At 38.9% G+C, this 18621-nt stretch overlaps 1 protein-coding gene across 4 annotated transcripts in view; it reads left to right on the top strand.

Annotated features, from left to right (window-relative positions):
- DCC (DCC netrin 1 receptor) overlaps positions 1 to 18621 on the top strand; it is a 1139939-nt gene that overhangs the window by 402069 nt on the left and 719249 nt on the right. For all 4 annotated transcript variants that reach the window (XM_058692059.1, XM_058692060.1, XM_058692061.1 and 1 more), the window contains exon 2: positions 1246 to 1566. In XM_058692059.1, the coding sequence (XP_058548042.1) occupies positions 1246 to 1566 (321 nt within the window). The remainder of the gene's footprint in view (positions 1 to 1245; positions 1567 to 18621) is intronic.

Here is an 18621-nt window from a genome sequence, read left to right as displayed (position 1 = left end):
CCTGTTGATTTCTTATGTTCATTTATGTTTATAGAAACAAGAGAGACCAAATATAATATTCACTTAGATTTCCTGGCTCAGGAGCAACATTTGGATGGAAATGAAGACACTTCAGGGATTTGTGATTTTAGGTAGTAGCATTATTGACTTGCTTCTGCAAGTGGGATTTCTTACCTATTTTAAAATTCACCTGAGCTTTGTTCTAAATAACTCCCCCACACTGTTCAGAGTTGATTTTTGTTGTTATTGTTGATGATGAAACAACATGTCTGAGTAGATTTTTTTTTTTTTTAATTTAATGGATACTATAATCAAAATGCAGAGATAGAAAAAGTCTCCCAAATCTTAGGGGCACTATGACTACTGCCCCACTACTAATTACTGTTACTTTAATATATCTAGTTTTAGGGGCATCTGGGTGGCTCAGATGGTTAAGCGTCTGACTTCAGCTCAGGTCATGATCTCGTGGTTTGGGGTTCAAGCCCCACATCAGGTTCTGTGCTGACAGTGCAGAGCCTGGAGTCTGCTTTGGATTCTGTATCTCCCTCTCTTTCTGCCCCTCCCCCACTCACCCTCTATGTGTGTGTCTGTCTGTAATTGAAAAAATTTTTTAAAAAGTAACTGTTTTCAAAATAAAATATGTAGTTTTATTGGAGTCCCTGGGTGGCTCAGTCTATTAAACATCTGACTTCAACTCAGGTCATGATCTCGTGGTTCATGAGTGCCAGCAAGCCCCACATCAGGCTCTACACAGAGAGTGCAGAGCCTTTCTGGGGTTCCCTCTCTCCATCTCTCTCTACCCCTCCCCTGCTCATGCTCTCTCTCTCTCTCTCTCTCTCTCTCTCTCTCTCTCTCTCTCTCACACACACACACACACACACACACACAAATAAAAGTTTAAAAAATATATCTAGTTTTATTTGGAAAATATTTTTTCTCTCTCAATTTTTAAAGATTGACTTATACTATAAGTGATGATGACCATGCCTAGATTTGTATGATTTTTTAATTTCTCAATTATTACTTTTTGGGTCAATTGTTTCCTTAATTTGGTTAGCCCAATTGGACACTTTTTTTTTTTTTTTTTTTTTTTTGCTTCTTTAACACAATATCATTTATTCTTGGATGCTTTCCAAAGACCCCAGCATTTTTGAAAAAGTTTTATAAAGAAAAAGCAGGGGATTGGAGCCTGTGATTTCTTTGAATCAGTAAACATACTTATTTCCCTGTGTTTCCTTGGCGCAGGTTTCCAGATTAAGGCTTTCACATCCCTGCGCTTCCTGTCAGAGCCTTCCGATGCTGTCACGATGCGGGGAGGAAATGTCCTCCTGAACTGCTCTGCTGAGTCTGACCGAGGCGTCCCGGTTATCAAGTGGAAGAAAGATGGCGTCCACCTGGCCTTGGGAATGGACGAAAGGAAGCAGCAACTTCCAAACGGCTCTCTGTTGATACAAAACATACTCCACTCCAGGCACCATAAGCCAGATGAGGGACTTTACCAATGCGAGGCATCTTTGGGAGATTCTGGGTCAATTATTAGCCGGACGGCGAAAGTTGCAGTAGCGGGTAAGTGGATGGAATCTTCCTTTTTCTCCTTTTCCTTCTCCATCCTTCTTATTCCTTTTTTGAGAATAAGAAAATCATCTCCGCAGAAACAGTATCCATTTTTAAGATAAAGGACCAACGGAAAAAAAAGCTGTATGTGTACCCCCTCATAGTTTTCACTGACTTTTCTCCTTAATTGCTTGAAAAACAGTAGTAGGATCTCAAGGACTAACAGTATTGTGAGATTTTTACAAAGACTGCCTCAAATTGATCTACTGCTTGTGTCTGGGGGAGGACTCTTCATTGGTAGAAAAATACTAGAAAAATGATTTCCTGATTAATTCCATTTTACAGAATCACTAATGCTGAAATTTTGCAGAGCTATTTTTTTTCTTTTGCCTTCAGAGTCATAAATTTTATTTTGATTATAATGGCTTGTTCGCAACATATAGCTTTCAAATGAGAAATAAAAGTTTGCAATTGCAGTCGTGCTTCCAAATATGCTTGGTAATATGTTGACTCAATAATTAAGTAATAAGATGAATAGTTTTTCCTTTCCATCTGAATATTTTCAGGTGGTAGAGACCCTGAAAAAAATAGTATTAGATGTTCTGGAATCCATGGACATTGTTCTCTCTGATCCACTTAATTTAGTTAGAGGGCAGCTAATAATCATTATTAATTTCTGGCCTCTGAAATGTTGGACATGCAAGGGGAAGAATAAAAATTTTACTTGTTTCTATGATGACTTGGCTACAAATTAGGCTTTGATTTTTTTTTTTTCTTTTAATTTTGACATGAGGTACAGTACAAGGCACATGGATCCAACATGAAATAAGTTTAGGCTTTCAAATGGGTAAACAGGTTGGAAGGGCTACTTTCAAACTTAATCTTTAGGTCTCAGTATAAAATTAAGCTAGTAGGCCATCATTTAGCCATTTGGTATGGGCTTCTTTTCCCAGGTCCCATTCAGTCTAAATCCAGAATACTGATGAGAATGAAGATTCATTTTCAGCAATAACATTTACTAGGACAGTTGGGCAGGACTTCTACTGAGGCAGTGAGGAAGTTAAAATCTCCAAGAGATGTTCTGGTCAGGTGATGATATAAAAGTTAGATTTTATTGATATGCAATCTGTTTAAATCCAGTGTCATGCCACAAAAGAGTATCACAAACCAGATTGTGCCTGAGCAAAGATGTCCTGGTGAGCCCCGGCCTCACCTAGAGATAAAGTGGTCAACCATCCTGCTTTAACCAGGACTGACCTGGTTTTAGCATTCGAAAGTACTGTGTCCTGAGAACCCACCTGCTTTAACACCGACAGACTGAAGCATGGTTTCAGAAAGTCCCCTTAACTCAGGAAACACGTGAGGTGGCATTCCGATCATGCAAACCAAGGCTCTCAACCCTCTGGCTCCTTTGACTGATGGGTGTCTGAAATTTGATTGATGAGCATGAAGTGTAGAGAGGATTGAAAGTCTATGTTAATTATGATTGATCAAAAGGAACAAGTGGAAGAAGTGCTGAGGATTAAGGTAAAAACTGCTTTCCCAGAATGTTCAAACAAAGTGGAGAGGGTATGGTTTGATTTTCTCTAGCTTAAGAATTTCTGGACACTCAGATCCCACCCGTCAATTGCCCATGGTGCTAAGGTAGTTCTGCCAATTTGAATGAGCTAGGCTGGTGTTTCAACACCCTATTCCAGAAGGCAGGTGCATATGTGCTGTTAATGAAAATGGCCTGATTTGTTGTGGTTTCAGCTTTCCTGCAATCTAGATTCACTTTTACGTGTTGTGTTTCAATGGGGAAATGAAGAATGATTCCTTCCCTATGAGATATTAAAGTGGCTTCAACTTTGGTATTCTGTAGAAGGTTGAGCTAGCAGATTCAGTCACTGAGTTACAATCTAATATTAGATTGTATCATTTCAAGGCAATAAGGCTGTTCACAGCATTTTAAACACTTACCATGCTGTTGGGCAACACAGCATACATCAATGTTATGTCTGTCGAGGTTAAGATTGCCAAACCACTGGAATGCACGAGGGGCATATATCTTCCTTGTAATAAAGACCATGGGCCTGATTTAATCTCATTTTTAAAGCATTAGCAGTCAATAAACCAGTCACCACTAAAAGGTAAGAGTCAGCTTTGCTTCAGTTAAAAAAAAAAAAAAAAAAAAAAAAAGGAAAAAGAAAGGAACAAAAAACCTGTTTTGCACTCTCAGGTGTGGTGTAGAGTCCATTTAAAATAATACTGCCCCTCTTCCATTTTTGCTTTCTCAAAGTACCTTTTGGTAAAAAGAAATGTGGCAAATGAAATGAAATCTGTCTTTAACCAATCAGCACATTTTATGCAATGGTCTTGCCACATACCATTCATCGTATTTTCTAGGAACTTCTCACATACTCTTCAACCTCTTAAACCTAAGTACACACTTAGCTGAAGAGAGGAGGGAAGTTGGAAAGATAAACCAAGGGCTACCGTCCCATCCAACATTTTATTAGAAGTCTCAGTGCATTGGGTGCCTGGGTGGCTCAGTTGGTTAAGCATCTGACTTTGGCTCAGGTCATGATCTCGTGATTTGTGAGTTCAAGCCCCACGACCAGCTCTGTGCTGACAGCTCAGAGCCTGGAACCTGCTTCAGATTCTGGGTCCCCTCTCTCTGCCCCTCCCCCACTCATGCTCTGTCTCTCTCCCTCACTCTCTCAAAAATAAATGAACATTAAAACACTTTTTAAAAAATCTCTGTGTAACAAGCTACTGACCATTGGCATATCCTGTAATTGTGAGTTCTATCAGGAAGGGCTATTGCTCTATTTGAAATTAACTTGGCCAGTCCTGGTGAAACTTAGGAATTTTGTTTATACTCAGTTAGCTCTAGTCTAAAATGGTGCAGTACTTCTCTGTCATGGATACTCCTGTTCAGACTTCTAGATTGAGACTTTTTTTTTTTAAGTTTATTTACGAGAGAGAGAGAGAGAGAGAGAGAGAGAGAGAGAGAGAGAGAGAATGAATGTGGGAGGGGCAGAGAGAAAGGAAGAGAGAGAGAATCCCAGGCTCTGGCAGTGCAGAGCCTGACATGAGGCTGGAACCCACAAAACATGAGATCATGACCTGAGCCGAAGTCAAATGCTTAAAAGACTTAGCCACCCAGGAGCCCTTAGATTGAGACTTGTAAAGAGAGAAGCAGAGCCCAACTTCATCTGCAGAGCTTCGCTTACCACTCTATACCTGTCACAGTGTCAGGCATGTTTAGTAATTATTCATTAAGCCTTTGTTTTGCCAGTGAAGACAGGGAGCTTTATGCCATATAGAGAGAGGTTTCCATTGTCAGGGAGCAAGAATTCCTGTCTTCTTCACAGGTCCATCCAGCTGGCTGAAGAATCATATTAACGTAAGATGGATTACTAGGAGAAAATAGAATTTAATTGAGCGCGTACAGGGAATCCACACAGACATGGAGATTCCAAAGACAGACAAAATGAGTCATATATGTCATTCTGAACTAAAGAGAAGGGGGTAGGGGTCTGGGATTTCAGAGGAAAAGAATGCGCTTCACAGGGCAATAAGAAGAACAGATGTTTGGTAACTAGAGGTTTGGCCTCCCATACGAATGGCAAAATTTTTCAGATAAAATTTGTTTCTGCTAATAATCCTTGTTCTGGGAAGGACTTCCAATTTAGATTCTTCTATACAGTTAAGGGAGGGTCAGAAGTTTCTCTTGAGCCATAATGGTCCATCATGGAGCAGCCTGCCCTTGGACCCTACACCATCATTGTCACCTTTGTTTTCCTTCTCCTCCTCCACTTTTTTTTTTTTCTTGATGAGATTAAACTTACCTCCTTGATGGACAGAATGGGATAATCTGATTTATATCTTACTTGTCTATAAATTCCTAAACTATTGAGGACTATGGAATTAGAAGGTAGACTGTACTGGAATACCATATGCTGCTTTGAAGATAAAAGGCACATGCCAATCCCTCATTCCTTCTGAAACCCATAACATCAATATGAGCTTGCATTAGGCCAAGCACATCTTCCCTACTCCATTTATTGCCAGCTATCCGAGACTCTGGATTGTCTTCTGTAAAATCAACATAATAACAACCTAACTCCTAAGGCTGTGGTGTCTTTTCAATAACATTTAGCATGTAAAGGCCTAGTGCAGAGTAGATTCTTGTGTAAAGATGGATATTATTATGTTATTACAATTATTATTATTAGGAAATGACAACTTTGAGTTTTCTCCTGTGATGATATAAAACATTTTTTTGGAGAGGTTTGGGGGAGGAAGAAATATAGGCTACAAATCCTGAGCTATAAATATTGTCATCTTGGATCAGATATCTGCTTTTGCAATCTACAAGCACAAATTGGCAAGCCTGAATTGAGTTTTCAAAAAAAGTTGAATCTATGCAGTTTGTTGGCAAGCTGTGCCAAAATCTGTTTGACTACAAGATTCATTTTTCACAACTTGATCTAGTATTCTGTCAATGAAGCCAATATAATTTGTGCTGGTCAGACCAGGAGTTCTAGATCATGCAACTGCTGTTACCATTATAGAGAAAAGATGGTGGCCAATCTACTCCACGGAGCCTCTATCATGTCCTTCCAACTGAAAAAAGATTCACTGAAGCTGAGTTCATAGGAGTTAGTTGGCCTAGACTGAGAGTTTAACATAGCCCTCTCCCCTCTGGGGGGGTGGGGGTGGGGGGGGGTGCAGGGTGCAGCCATTGTCAGGTGAAGTCTATGCCAATGTGTAAGAAAACCTTATCACTGCAGAGCTTCTCTGAATAATCGTGAAGTAACGTCTTGTTTATTTTCCCTGACACCACCACCACACCTGGGCACGCCAAACAACCCCCCAACCACGAAGCCCCTTGCCCACCCACTTCTCTTGCAGGGCTAGGAGGATCACAGTTGGAACCTACATGTCACCTCTGCTTGTAAACACTCTTAGGGATGCAGTGGGATCAGCCCCTCCTCCTCAGCTGAAGGGACACTAACAGCAAGATACATTATAGAGCATTTGTATCCAGGTAGATTCTTCCTTTGTTAATTTTTAAGTACTTACATCTTGACTATTAAAACCACTGACCTATTTTTTATAATACTTTGCTCTTTGCACACGTATTCATAGGCATAATGCCCATTACCTCATAAAGCTCAAAAAGGCTCTGAGATAACAGATATGCAAACTGATAGAGAACAAAATGGGTTTAAAAAAAAAAAAAAAAGGTAGTAACTTTCTACAGTCAGAGTCTGGAACCCAGATTCTCTAGTGCATACCTAGTCCCTTATCACCTTGCTTCTCAATCTAAGGACTAGATGTAAGGAAACTGTGACTAGTTACCCACCTAGTCATTTATTGTTAACCAATAAAACTCTCCAAAATATAAACTGAGGGAAAGTAGTAGTCATTGTCATAATAATAATAACATAATAATAATAGGCTTTATTTATCCATTTAATCTCTTAAAAATATCTACTCCCTGTGGGAAAACACTGTGATTTGGATGTTTTCTTCTAAAATGAGAGATTTCGCTACCATAGCTATACATTAAATGATGACACATGATAAATCTCTCCTGAGATAGAACATGTAACTTTAAAAATAAGCTTGTATATATTCTTTCTAGGGGCAAGATTTTTGTTATCTTTTCATCTTTGTAAGTGGTTTTATAATTCAGGCTCAGTTTGCTTTTTTTTTTTTCCCCCGTTTCTTGAAAATCAAGGAAATAAAAGGGCAACTAAATTGCCTGTACTTGAATTGTTATTTCATTCAGGAGAATATATTTTTTTCTTCCCTATTACAATAGATGTTTCAAGATGCAAATTGTCACACACTGCTTTTAAATAACACAGGCATTATAATTAAAATTCCCCTGTGTTTAAAAAAAATAATAATTAGTTACTTGAGGAGTTGTTGCGGTGAATTCCCTTCCAGAATGCCTCCCATTTAAATGAGTTATGAAATAATTAGTGAACACATATTATGGTGAGAGAAGCTAGAATGGTCTCAGTAGAATGGAGCATTTTGTGAAATGATAATCTGACCTTTACGTTTTTACTTAAAAGGCAACAGAAAAAGGAGCTTGTCTTAAGAGAAGGGAGAATAAACTATATTGCCTCAGGTCACTCAAATGTTATATAAGGGAACCAGCAAGAAAAATGCTCATATTCCTTTTCTCTGCAGGAACAAATATAAGAATCTTGCCTGGAAGGTCAAGTTCATCTGGTCAGGCAGTTTGGGAAATGTATCCCAAGGCCCTTGAATAGTCTCAAAATTCTATTTTGGGAAGGTTCAGTAACAGAGCAAAGAATTTTTTGTTTTGTTTTGTTTTGTTTATTTGTTTTTTTTTTTTTTAACCAATAGGAATAGTGTTTATTTTAAAACAATAAGTAGGAAAGTAAACTGTTCAGACTCCATAATTCTTTATGGTCTTAATGGTCTCTATTTTATATATACATAGCTAAATGTTTTTATTGTTTTGTGGTTAAAACAGGAGAGAAAGAAAAAATATATATCTAAGGAAGAAATGTGGTGTTGTAAGTAATCGTTGTATGTGTGCTAATCTTATAATTTTCTTTTCTTTTAATTTTATTGCTAAATAAAACTGGGATAATCACAAATGTTGCCCCAATGCCTCCTTACCCGCACACTCCCACACCCTCAACTCAAATAATTGCATGTTAAAGAATAGGTTTTTAGTTACCTCCTTACTAAGTCAATTAACTCTGCAATAAAATTAAAATAGAAATATATTCCTGAAAAACATGCACAGTGGAAAGACATCTTCTACATTATAAAAATTACAACAGAGAACTTGACAGGGCTTTTTATAATAGAAACATCAACAAAATAAATTTTAAAAATCGTCCTTTCATTTCCTTTCTTATGAATTCTAATTCATATGACAATGGAAAGAGCTAATTATTCATTTTAAAAATCATTATCTTAAGAGCACTTTAAAAAAAATCAGACCTTAAGCTACCTACAGTGTGATATTTGCTGGTACTATAATAAAAATGAAGGAGTGATATTTAAAATAACTCAGTGATAGTAAGGGAAAACACTCTTGCATTCTAAAAGACCCATTTGGAATACAAAAGGTTGATTTTTTTTTTTTTGACAAATGTCAGGCTAACAAAGACTTAAATCAGAGTAAGTAGATAGCTCAGGTGGCATCCTTGTAAATTTCTGATGAAATTATAACCGGTAATAAACTTAATAAAGCATTTTTACTTTTATAAACCTATCGCTGGTACTGGCTTTTTTTTTCTATTATATTTTTTTATGTCCATAGTAAAATTTATTATTTAAATGTAATTTATATAAAGACCTTTGAATTGAGATGTTTCTATTAGATACAAAGTTTTTCTACAAGGTAAGGAAACATTTAAACTTAGGGGATGTTCTGGAAACTATGATAGCTAAAAGAAATCATGGAAAATCTCAGTGTATGTGGTCACTAAATCATTTTAAACTTTTCCTGTTAGGATGTAAAGTACTGTTAGTGAAAGCACTTACTTATCTCCCTTGTGAAATTATTGTTTTTTAATAGTCTAATTTTACACTTATAATCTATATATATTCTGTAATACGCATTCTAACACATTGGCGATTTCTCCCATAATTGTTGAAAAGCCTATTTATTTGGTAGTTGTAAGAAATAGAATAAATCAGAAAAGTTGATTCCTAGGTAGTAGGAAGCCACTGGAATACATGAAGGAAACACACATTCTTGATGCAGCAAATAAATTGTTTTGGACCTTGAATCCTGAGTTTAGCATAAAACAACAATGGGGCACCTGGGTGGCTCAGTTGGTTAAGCGTCCAACTTCGTTCAGGTCATGGTCTCGAGGTCCCTGAGTTCGAGCCCCGCGTCTAAGTCTTTAGAGGCTTTCTATTAAAAGACAAAAGCTATTGCCTTATCCCCAGATTTCAGTGTTTTCCATGGGAAGGCAGGTTGGAAACCCTCTGAAAGCATTTGAGAAGCTGCCTTTTTGTCCACACAATTCATTACAAGTTCTTAAGGAGAGCTTGTCTCTAAATTCCACTCAGGTATGGATGTACCTGCTTTCACTGGACCATATAGAGCTGTGGGGGCTGTGATATCATGATTGATAATGAGATATATATATATATATATATATATATATATATATATATATAGCCTTCATCCAGTTTCTGGCACTAAGCTCCTAAAACCCTGGGAATGTCCTTACTCCAGAGAGCTATTAATGTCTTTTGCTATGTTAATGAGGTTGACAATAGGACCCCACTCAAGGATGGGACCTGGTTAGCACCTGGTTAGCAGGAGAAAGAACCCTGTGATAAGAGGGTTGGAACTTTCAGTCCCACCCCCTTGACCTTCTAGGAGAGAAGAGGGGCTGGAGGTCAAATCAGTAGCTAAAGGTCAGTGATTTAATCAATCATGCCTATATATTGAATCCTCCATAAAAATCCAAAGGAGAAGGTTCTCAGAATTTCCCATTTGGTGAACATGCAGAGTTGCTGAGAGAATGACACCTGGGAAGGGCACGGAAGCTCCCAGCCATTTCCCCACACCTTGTCCTTGTAGCTCTTCTTTCTGCCTGTCCCTGAGTTATATCCGTTAATGATAAACCCGTGATCTAGTAAGTAAAATATTTCTCTGAGGTCTGTGAGCTGTCTCGTAAATTGATCTAACCTGAGGAGGAGGTGGTTGGAACCTGCAGACTATAGCCAGTATGTCAGAAGTACAGGTAATAACTGAAGTGGAGAGTGGGGGGCAGTAGGAATGAACCCTTAACCTGTGAATCAGATCTGTCTCCTGGTAGATAGATGTCAGAACTGAGTTGAATTGCAAGAACACCCAGCTGTTTTCCAGAGAATTGTTGGTACCATAGGAAAACCTCCTCTACACTTTGAAATAGGGTTCAAGAACCCAAAATAAGGACTTTAATTTCTTTATGGCAGTGAAGCCCCCGGGGAGTATGACTCATTCAGATTCTAGTGAGCAGAGGTCAAAAATTGCTGTAAATAGTTTGATAAATATCAGTGCTGGTGAGGGATATGAGTGTGAGAGAGAGAATCTGTATTGTATTGTCTACATGTTTTCCATTATGCTCTTTAATTTTTTTTTTAATGTTTATTTTTGAGAGAGAAAGAGACAGAGCATGCACAGGGGAGGGACAAAGAGAAAGGGAGACACAGAATCCAAAGCAGGCTCCAGGCTCTGAGCTGTCAGCACAGAGCTTGATGTAGGCTCAAACTTGCAAACCCTGAGACCATGACCTGAGCCGAAGTTGGACGCTCAACCGGCTGAGCCACACAGGCACCCCTCCATTATGATTTTTAAACAGTTAGGTTTAATCTATATTCTATATATAGATTCTATATTCTATCTATATATTCTATCTATTTAGATTCTATATTCTATCTATATTCTAACCTAGGTCATCCAGATTTATTTATTTATTTATTTATTTATTTATTTATTTATTTATAATTTTTTAATGTTTATTTATTTTTGAAGGACAGGGACAGAGCGTGAGTGTGGGGAGGGGAGGGGCACAGAGAGACAGAGACAGAATCTGAAGCAGGCTCCAGGCTTGAGATGTCAGCACAGAGACTGATGTGGGGCTTGAACCCATGAACTGCGGAATCATGACCTGAGCTGGAGTGGGAAGCTTAACCAGCTGAGCCACCCAGGCACCTCCATCCAGAGATATTTAGACATAGAGACCATAGAGACAACATATGTATACACTTAATGTGAAATGTTGGGGTTCAGGAGCAAATGGTCAAGAAAGAATTCTTGAAGAAACATCTTTGATGCAGAAAAGGTGGTTTTATTTAAATCACTGGGATGGGACCTCTAGGCAGAAGGAGCTGCACTGGGGTTGTGAGGAGTAGCTGATTACATACTTTTAAGTTGGGAGGGGCTTAAGGATAGCTTAAGTTTCTAAGGGATTTGTAAGCAGGGTTTCTAGGACCTTGAGGACCTTGCTACATATTATTAGGATAAGGTCATTTACTACTGTCGAGTAAAACCTTAGTCATGAGACCCTTTAGATGTATATCAGTGGGCCATACGTTTGGAGGATGATTGCTAACATATATCTTGCTGGGAGGAGGGGGTGGGGGTGGGTAGAGATAAAGGAAGTTTCCAAAGGGATTTTTACAGGATCTTGGAGGTCTGGCTAATGTCAAGCTAAGGTTGCCTTTTGCCTCTAGCAAAGTATTTACATTGAGGCAGCTAAGCTACTTGAGGAAGGTCACCTGCCTGTCTCAGTACTTGTCAATGGTCTGTGAAGGAAATTTAACTTTTTTTCTATATTACTTTTACCTTTGTTCTCCACATCACACTCTCACATCTTTCCATTTAGATGACTCTTCCTATCTAAGCCTCTGTGTTTTGAATCTATTGATGAACACCATAGTCATAAAACCTACTGTTTGATTTATAACCCCTCTACTTTTGTTGTTCCATTATGCACATTGTTAAAAATAGTATTTTACCAAAAAAAATAAAAGTCATTTTCATTGTAACCCTGAAACTCTACCACCTTTTAAAAACGGGCTGTTCATGGGGCACCTGGGTGTCTCAGTCTGTTAAGCCTCTGACTTCAACTTAAGTCATGATCTCAAGGCTTATGGGTTCTTGCCCCGTCAGGCTTTGTGCTGACAGCTCAGAGCCTGGAACCTGCATTGGATTCTGTCTCCTTCTCTCTCTGCCCCTCCCCCGCTCATTCTCTCTGTCTCTCTCTCTCTGTCTCTCTCTCTCTCTCTCTCTCTCTCTCAATAATAAATTCAAAAAAAAAAAACATTAAAAAGTTAAAAATAAAAAAGGGCTGCTCATGTGATTTCATTTGCTGAAATTTCACTTGGAACATTTCAGCAACTAGGAGTCTATTTAAGAAAGTGTGTTAAAGATTAATAAAGTCTATATATAGTTTCAACACTCTGTTTCAGTGCTCGTTGATTTTATTGGACTGGAGTTTTGTGGCCCCTCTTACAAGAAGAATTCATCTCCAAAGGCTGAAACATGACATTAAAAAATCCGTATTTCGGGGCGCCTGGGTGGCGCAGTCGGTTAAGCGTCCGACTTCAGCCAGGTCACGATCTCGCGGTCCGTGAGTTCGAGCCCCGCGTCAGGCTCTGGGCTGATGGCTCGGAGCCTGGAGCCTGTTTCGGATTCTGTGTCTCCCTCTCTCTCTGCCCCTCTCCCGCCCGTTCATGCTCTGTCTCTCTCTGTCCCAAAAATAAATAAAAAACATTAAAAAAAAAATTTTTTTTTTAAAAATCCGTATTTCTTTGATCTAAGCATTGCTTCCAGGACATCCTTTGGGTCCATCCCGTAAGGCATTGGACACTTCATGAGCTAACACTGTGGCTATTTCTCTCAGGTTATTTCCAGTTGAGTCTCAGCCCTGGAGGTACGTACCTAAGTTGGGAGGATGTAGTTGTAGATAAAGTAAATGTCTCCTTTAAGTACTCCACAACCCCCACAACACATGCACGTTGCGTCTATCTGGGGTCTGTTTGTTTTTATTATGGAATAGTTCACAAACCATAACATTTTACCTTTGAGAGCAGATGATACACACATTATTAATATATTCATAAAGCTGTGCAATCATCTTCACTTTCTAACTCTGGAACATCTTCATTCCTCCCCTCCTGCCCTGGCAACCATGAATCTACTTTCTAACTTTATTGTCCTTTTTTCTTTTTAATTCCAATGTAGTTAACATGCAGTGTTATGTTAGTTTCTGGTATAGTGATTTAACTCTTCCATGGATCACCCAGTGCTCATCACAACAGATGTATGCCTTAATCTCTTTATTGTCTGTTTTTAACATAAATGAGATTATCTGATTACCCTGTAAATATTCTGTAATTTGTCTTTGGTATAGAGATACAGTTTAACATTTTTTCTGTATTTACTCTAATAGAGGAGTCACATTATTAAATTCCTCATAATATTTTATAGTTTCCATCCATATATTGATGTTGGTATATTTCTAATTTTTTAGTTTTGTTAATAATGTATCCAGGGGATACTCTTTTGTGCATATATTTTGCAAGTCTCTTAAGACCCACTTTTAGCAATACAATTGCTAAGTCAAAGGGTACCTGTATGTTAATAGATACTAGTAGATTCCCTTTGTTAGCCTGGACCTAAAACTTCACAGGTCATTGTTTGCTTTACTGCCATTGAACAAATAGAGCTGGTTTCTTCTTAACTTTTAAATATCACTGAAATCTACTGCTTACTCTATTATGCGTGGTGATGACACCATTAAGAAACAGACACCAATGTTTGCCTCACTTAAAAAGAAAAAAAAGAGAGAGAAACAGAGAGAACTTATGTAGAGCAACTTGGGAGAATGCATCTCACCTGTGTCCTAAGATTTTCCCGATACGTGTTTTTCCTGTGTTCTAGTAGGTGTCACTCCATGACTTGGGATTGAGGTCACCCTTAGGAAACAGTATTTCCTAAGCTTTTATATGTACTGTCAAAATGGCATTTGGTCATATCCACACACCATAGAAGAATGGGAATTCTCTCTAGTGTCCTAAAGACCCTTTAGATTCTGGCCCCTGCTTGCTTCTCTAGTTCCAGGTAAAACGCCATCCACACTCTTTTCTTCAGTTTTTATAACAGCTTCTTCAATGTGCATATTCTGGTGCTTATGGCTTTGCACACTTTATTCCGTATGTCTTTCTCATCCACTGTGCTAACTCTTGTTTTGTTTTGTTTTGTTTTCTTTTCTTTTCTTTTCTTTTTTACAAGACTCAGTTCATGCAGCCTATCTTTAGGAATCTCTAACTAGCCCCTTAGACTAGGAGAGGCCCATCTTCTGTGAGCTCACAGTGACCTGGGTTGCTTCTTGTCATAGAATGGAACATGCCATACCATATATTTACAATATACATATATACCCCAATTCCTTTACTGGTCAGTGACTTTGTGAAGATGCAGATCGTATTATATCTTAACTTCCCTGGGTGAACAGACTCTTTAGAACCTGGTTAGTTTTATGGCATAGCCTGGTGGTTAGGAGCATTGGGCTTTGGAGACAGCCAGCCAAGACTTTGGATCCTGTCTCTACTGCTTCACTAGTTCTGTAAACTTGGCCACCTATGGAAATATTCTGGGGTTAGTTCTGTATCTACAAAATGGGCCTAGCATAATAAGGTTGCTGTGACAATGACCAAGTGATGCTCAGTAGTGGGCCTGGGACTTCATAAGGACTCGATAAATGAAGCTTTATGAACGACAAAACTGGGGTGTTACTGAAAATTCCCTAAGTAGGCTGCAACAGATGGGAATAGAGAAGCCTTGTGAAGAAGCCTTCTTCTCCTCTATGGGGACACCTATGTATATGTCCTGCATTCTCAACTATCTGGCCTGTTTCCCAGGCAGAGCTTGTCTTTCCCTATCTACACAGGCCCAGTGCAAACATGTAAGGTTATATGTGCCCCTTTAAAACTGTTAGCACCAATGCTGTGGGATCAGTACATCTTCCTGAGTAATCGTGGTTAATAAAATAATGACTGCACTAGAAAGTACTTGGGCAGTATTCAGGTTTTGACTTCATTCTTTCATGATATTGAAATGCAACACCCATTAATTCTCATGTATCAGTGGTCTGAAGTAAAGCTTGCCATGGCTTTGAAGAGCTTTCTGTAGTCTAGCAAATGTGGGGACTCTTCCTTCTCCTTCTGGGAAAGCATGTGAATTGGAAATTGGCCTGTTACCCCAGTTGGTATTTGACATATAATGAAAGTAAATGGTCATTAGGGATATCAAAATATTGCATGGTTAGAGGAGATTCACATGGACTATCTGACTTGGATTAACAGCTGTGTTTTCATATGAGTCTTGATTTTCACTGACTTAGAAAATGATCCCTCATTTTTTGAAGTTTATTTACTTATTTAAGTAATCTTTACACCCAGTGTAGGGCTCCACCTCACCCTGAGATCAAAAGCTGCACACTGTCCTAACCGAGCCAGCTGGGTGTACCATCCCTCATTTTGATGTTCATTGTCTACTTGTGTTCAGAAATGCAGGCGGTCATCCTATTTTGCCAGAGAGTTTAAATTTGTTTCCTCCAACACTAAGCTATCCTTTCTTTTTTCCCCTTGGATTTGCCTAAGTATCTACAGTACAAATGTTTCTTTTTTAAAAAAGGCCTTTTGAAAGGCTCTTGGAAAATATTTCAGTGATCATCATTATTCATGTTGCCTATGCAGCTATGTAACTAATTCCATCCTTTCTCCACCAGAACTCTTACAACTTAGCATACCCTCAGAAAATGTGAATGCAATTACAAGGTAATGCTGCCCCAATAAGCATTTCAGTGCTTTGGAAAGGAAACATTGAATACAGAGCTGAACACGCCCATGCTAGGCCTGTGACAATAAAAAGGATGTTTATGAATGAAATAGTGCTACAAATGGCACCACACTTTGGAGGAGGAAAGCAATTTGGTGAAGTGAAAGATGCTAAATGTTTTAATTTTCTTCTCTGCCAGTAAAATCTTGTAAAACAAGGTGACATATTAAATTTTCTATACTACAGTGACTCCAAGAGCCTGTCAACATTTTCATTATAAACTCCATTTTCAGAGCTTTATAACTCAGCTTTAAGAATTCACTCTGGCCTGACATTTGGAGTGCAAAGTCTTACCTGGGGAACATGTGTTTCACATGTTTGAAAAATTATGAGTTTATCCTTTTTTCAGTTTATAATGAGTCACCTTTTCATACTTTTTCGCATGGCTGCTGGGCCTCAGAAATTAGAGGCAGAAAGAAGGCTTACATGTGGTAGGTCAGCCAATGGAGGGGGAATGCTACAAATGTGGTCAACACAGGTCAGGGATGCTGATTTTCGTTACGAAGACTCAAGGGCATACTAGTTGCTCTGCCTGTCCTAGTTGCTGTCGCAGAAAGAGCTCTACTACACGGCCCTCAACATTTTAGACTAAACTGTGCTACCCAGGGGCATGCTATGCCAGATCCCTGCCGAGGAGACCCAGATTGATTGGGGAATTCTTAGTCCCCAGTATGTTTATTTCCACATTTGTATTATTCTGTGGATGGCATAAGACCTTTTCCCTAAAGCTTTACTTCATTTTTTCAAATCTTGTTGGTTGTTGTTAAGTCTTCTTTGTGGTTGTGTTTTTTAGTTTGCTTTCCCCTGTATCATATTTAGCACTCAGTAGGTACTGAGTCTATATTATTTAATTATTTAATAATCGAAGCACTCTTTCTATACTTTGGAATGTCTACAGTTAAATCTTTGAAAGAATTACTTTTGGGGAAGGAAAGAACAAGGAAGCAATGGAAGAGAAATCTACATGTTGCTGTTTGGAATGGGGCTTCAAAATGTCCTGAGAACCTCCTATGGCTTCCACAAAAGAACAAACATAAGCTCCCTAGAAGAGAATAGAGTATCTTCAATAAAGGGTGAGGTATTGTGGTGCCTGGGTGGCTCAGTTGGTTGAGCATCTGACTTTGGCTCAAATCATGATCTCACGGCTCGTGGGTTCGAACCCCATGTCAGGCTCTGTGCCGAAAGCTCGGAGCCTGCTTCGGACTCTCTGTCTCTCTCTCTCTACCCCTCCCCTACTCCCCCCCCACACTCTCAAAAATAAATAAACATTTTTTTAAAAAAGTGTGGTATCAAGTCTTCAGTTGTAGGTTGTTCAGGAGAGTTCCAAGAAACCACCCTTTCTTCCTGTCCTGTGTATTCATCCTGATTTCACTCCCACCTATTTGCATTGTATTTTTATACAGCTGTCAGATTTATGTTAAAATGTGAGAAACACCCAGTGTATAATCCCAACACTTGCTTTTATGGTGTAAAGACCAATTTTGTGACACTTCATCTAAAAAACAGCAACATAATTTATGTCCCTCAAAACCACCCTCAAGCCATATCCCTTAGGAGAAGACTGAAGGACAATTTAAATAATTTACCCCACAACTAATGAATATGCAAAGCAAGTTTGAAACCCAGGTCTTTTAGACCTCAAAATCACACTCTTTCCTCTAAGCCACCGTGCTTTTCTTACTGTGTACCTGGACATCTGTTTCTGTTTGCATTTTTTTTTATCGGAATCAAGCTATGCCTAACTCATAAGTGGCTGACATTTTCCAGTGAAACCTATTAGGGTAATCAGGCTAGACTCCAGATTAAAAAATAATAATAATAAGTGAGAGTGGGGGTTAAGGACGAAAGGACTTGAATTAGTTTGATTTTATCTATCTATCTATCTATCTATCTATTTATTTATTTATTTTAGAGAGAGATAGAGCATGAGCAGGGGAGGGGCAGAGAGATAGAGGGAGGCACAGAATCTGAAACAGGCTCCAGGCTCTGAGCTGTCAGCACAGAGCCTGACATGGGGCTCGAACTTGGGAATGATGAGATCACCTCCTAACCAACTGAGCCACCCAGGCGCTCCAGGACTTGAATTAGCTTCAACTAGGAATCTAATTCTGTTTTCAATTTCTCTCACCTCATTGTCTTCTCTTTCTTCCCTCTTCCTCTTTCTTTCCTTTAAGTCCCACTGCAGTGAATGACATCCCACCTATTGAGTTGTTCAAGACAGAAATCTGTGAAATTTAGTTTTCTCTCACACACCAGCAACATTCTAATCAAATAGCAAGCCATGTGTGGTTTTTCTAAGAAATGTTATTTTTCCTTTTTTTTTTTTTTGAGAGAGAGAGAGAGAGAGAGTGGAGAAGCAGAGAGAGAAGGAGAGAGAGAGAGAGAGAGAGAGAGAGAGAGAGAATCCCAACTAAGCCAAGCAGGCGCTGCACTGTCAGCACAGAGCCCAACATAGCGCTCAAACCCATGAACTATGAGACCACGATCTGAGCCGGTACCAGAAGTCGGATGCTTAACTGACTGAGCCACCCATGTGCCCCCCTTTTTTTCCCCTTTTAAATAGACTTAATTTTTTAGAGCAATGTTAACTTCATAGCAAAATTGAGCAGAAGAGACAGAGAGTTCCCGTATTTCCCATTTCCCACATATACACAGCTTCCCCCATTACTGACATTCCA

This window comes from Neofelis nebulosa, chromosome 11 (genome assembly GCF_028018385.1).
Source record: "Neofelis nebulosa isolate mNeoNeb1 chromosome 11, mNeoNeb1.pri, whole genome shotgun sequence".
In the NCBI taxonomy this organism is placed as follows: domain Eukaryota; kingdom Metazoa; phylum Chordata; class Mammalia; order Carnivora; family Felidae; genus Neofelis; species Neofelis nebulosa.
The sequence above is the reverse complement of the archived record's forward strand: the minus strand, read 5'-3'. Positions and strand labels throughout refer to the sequence as shown.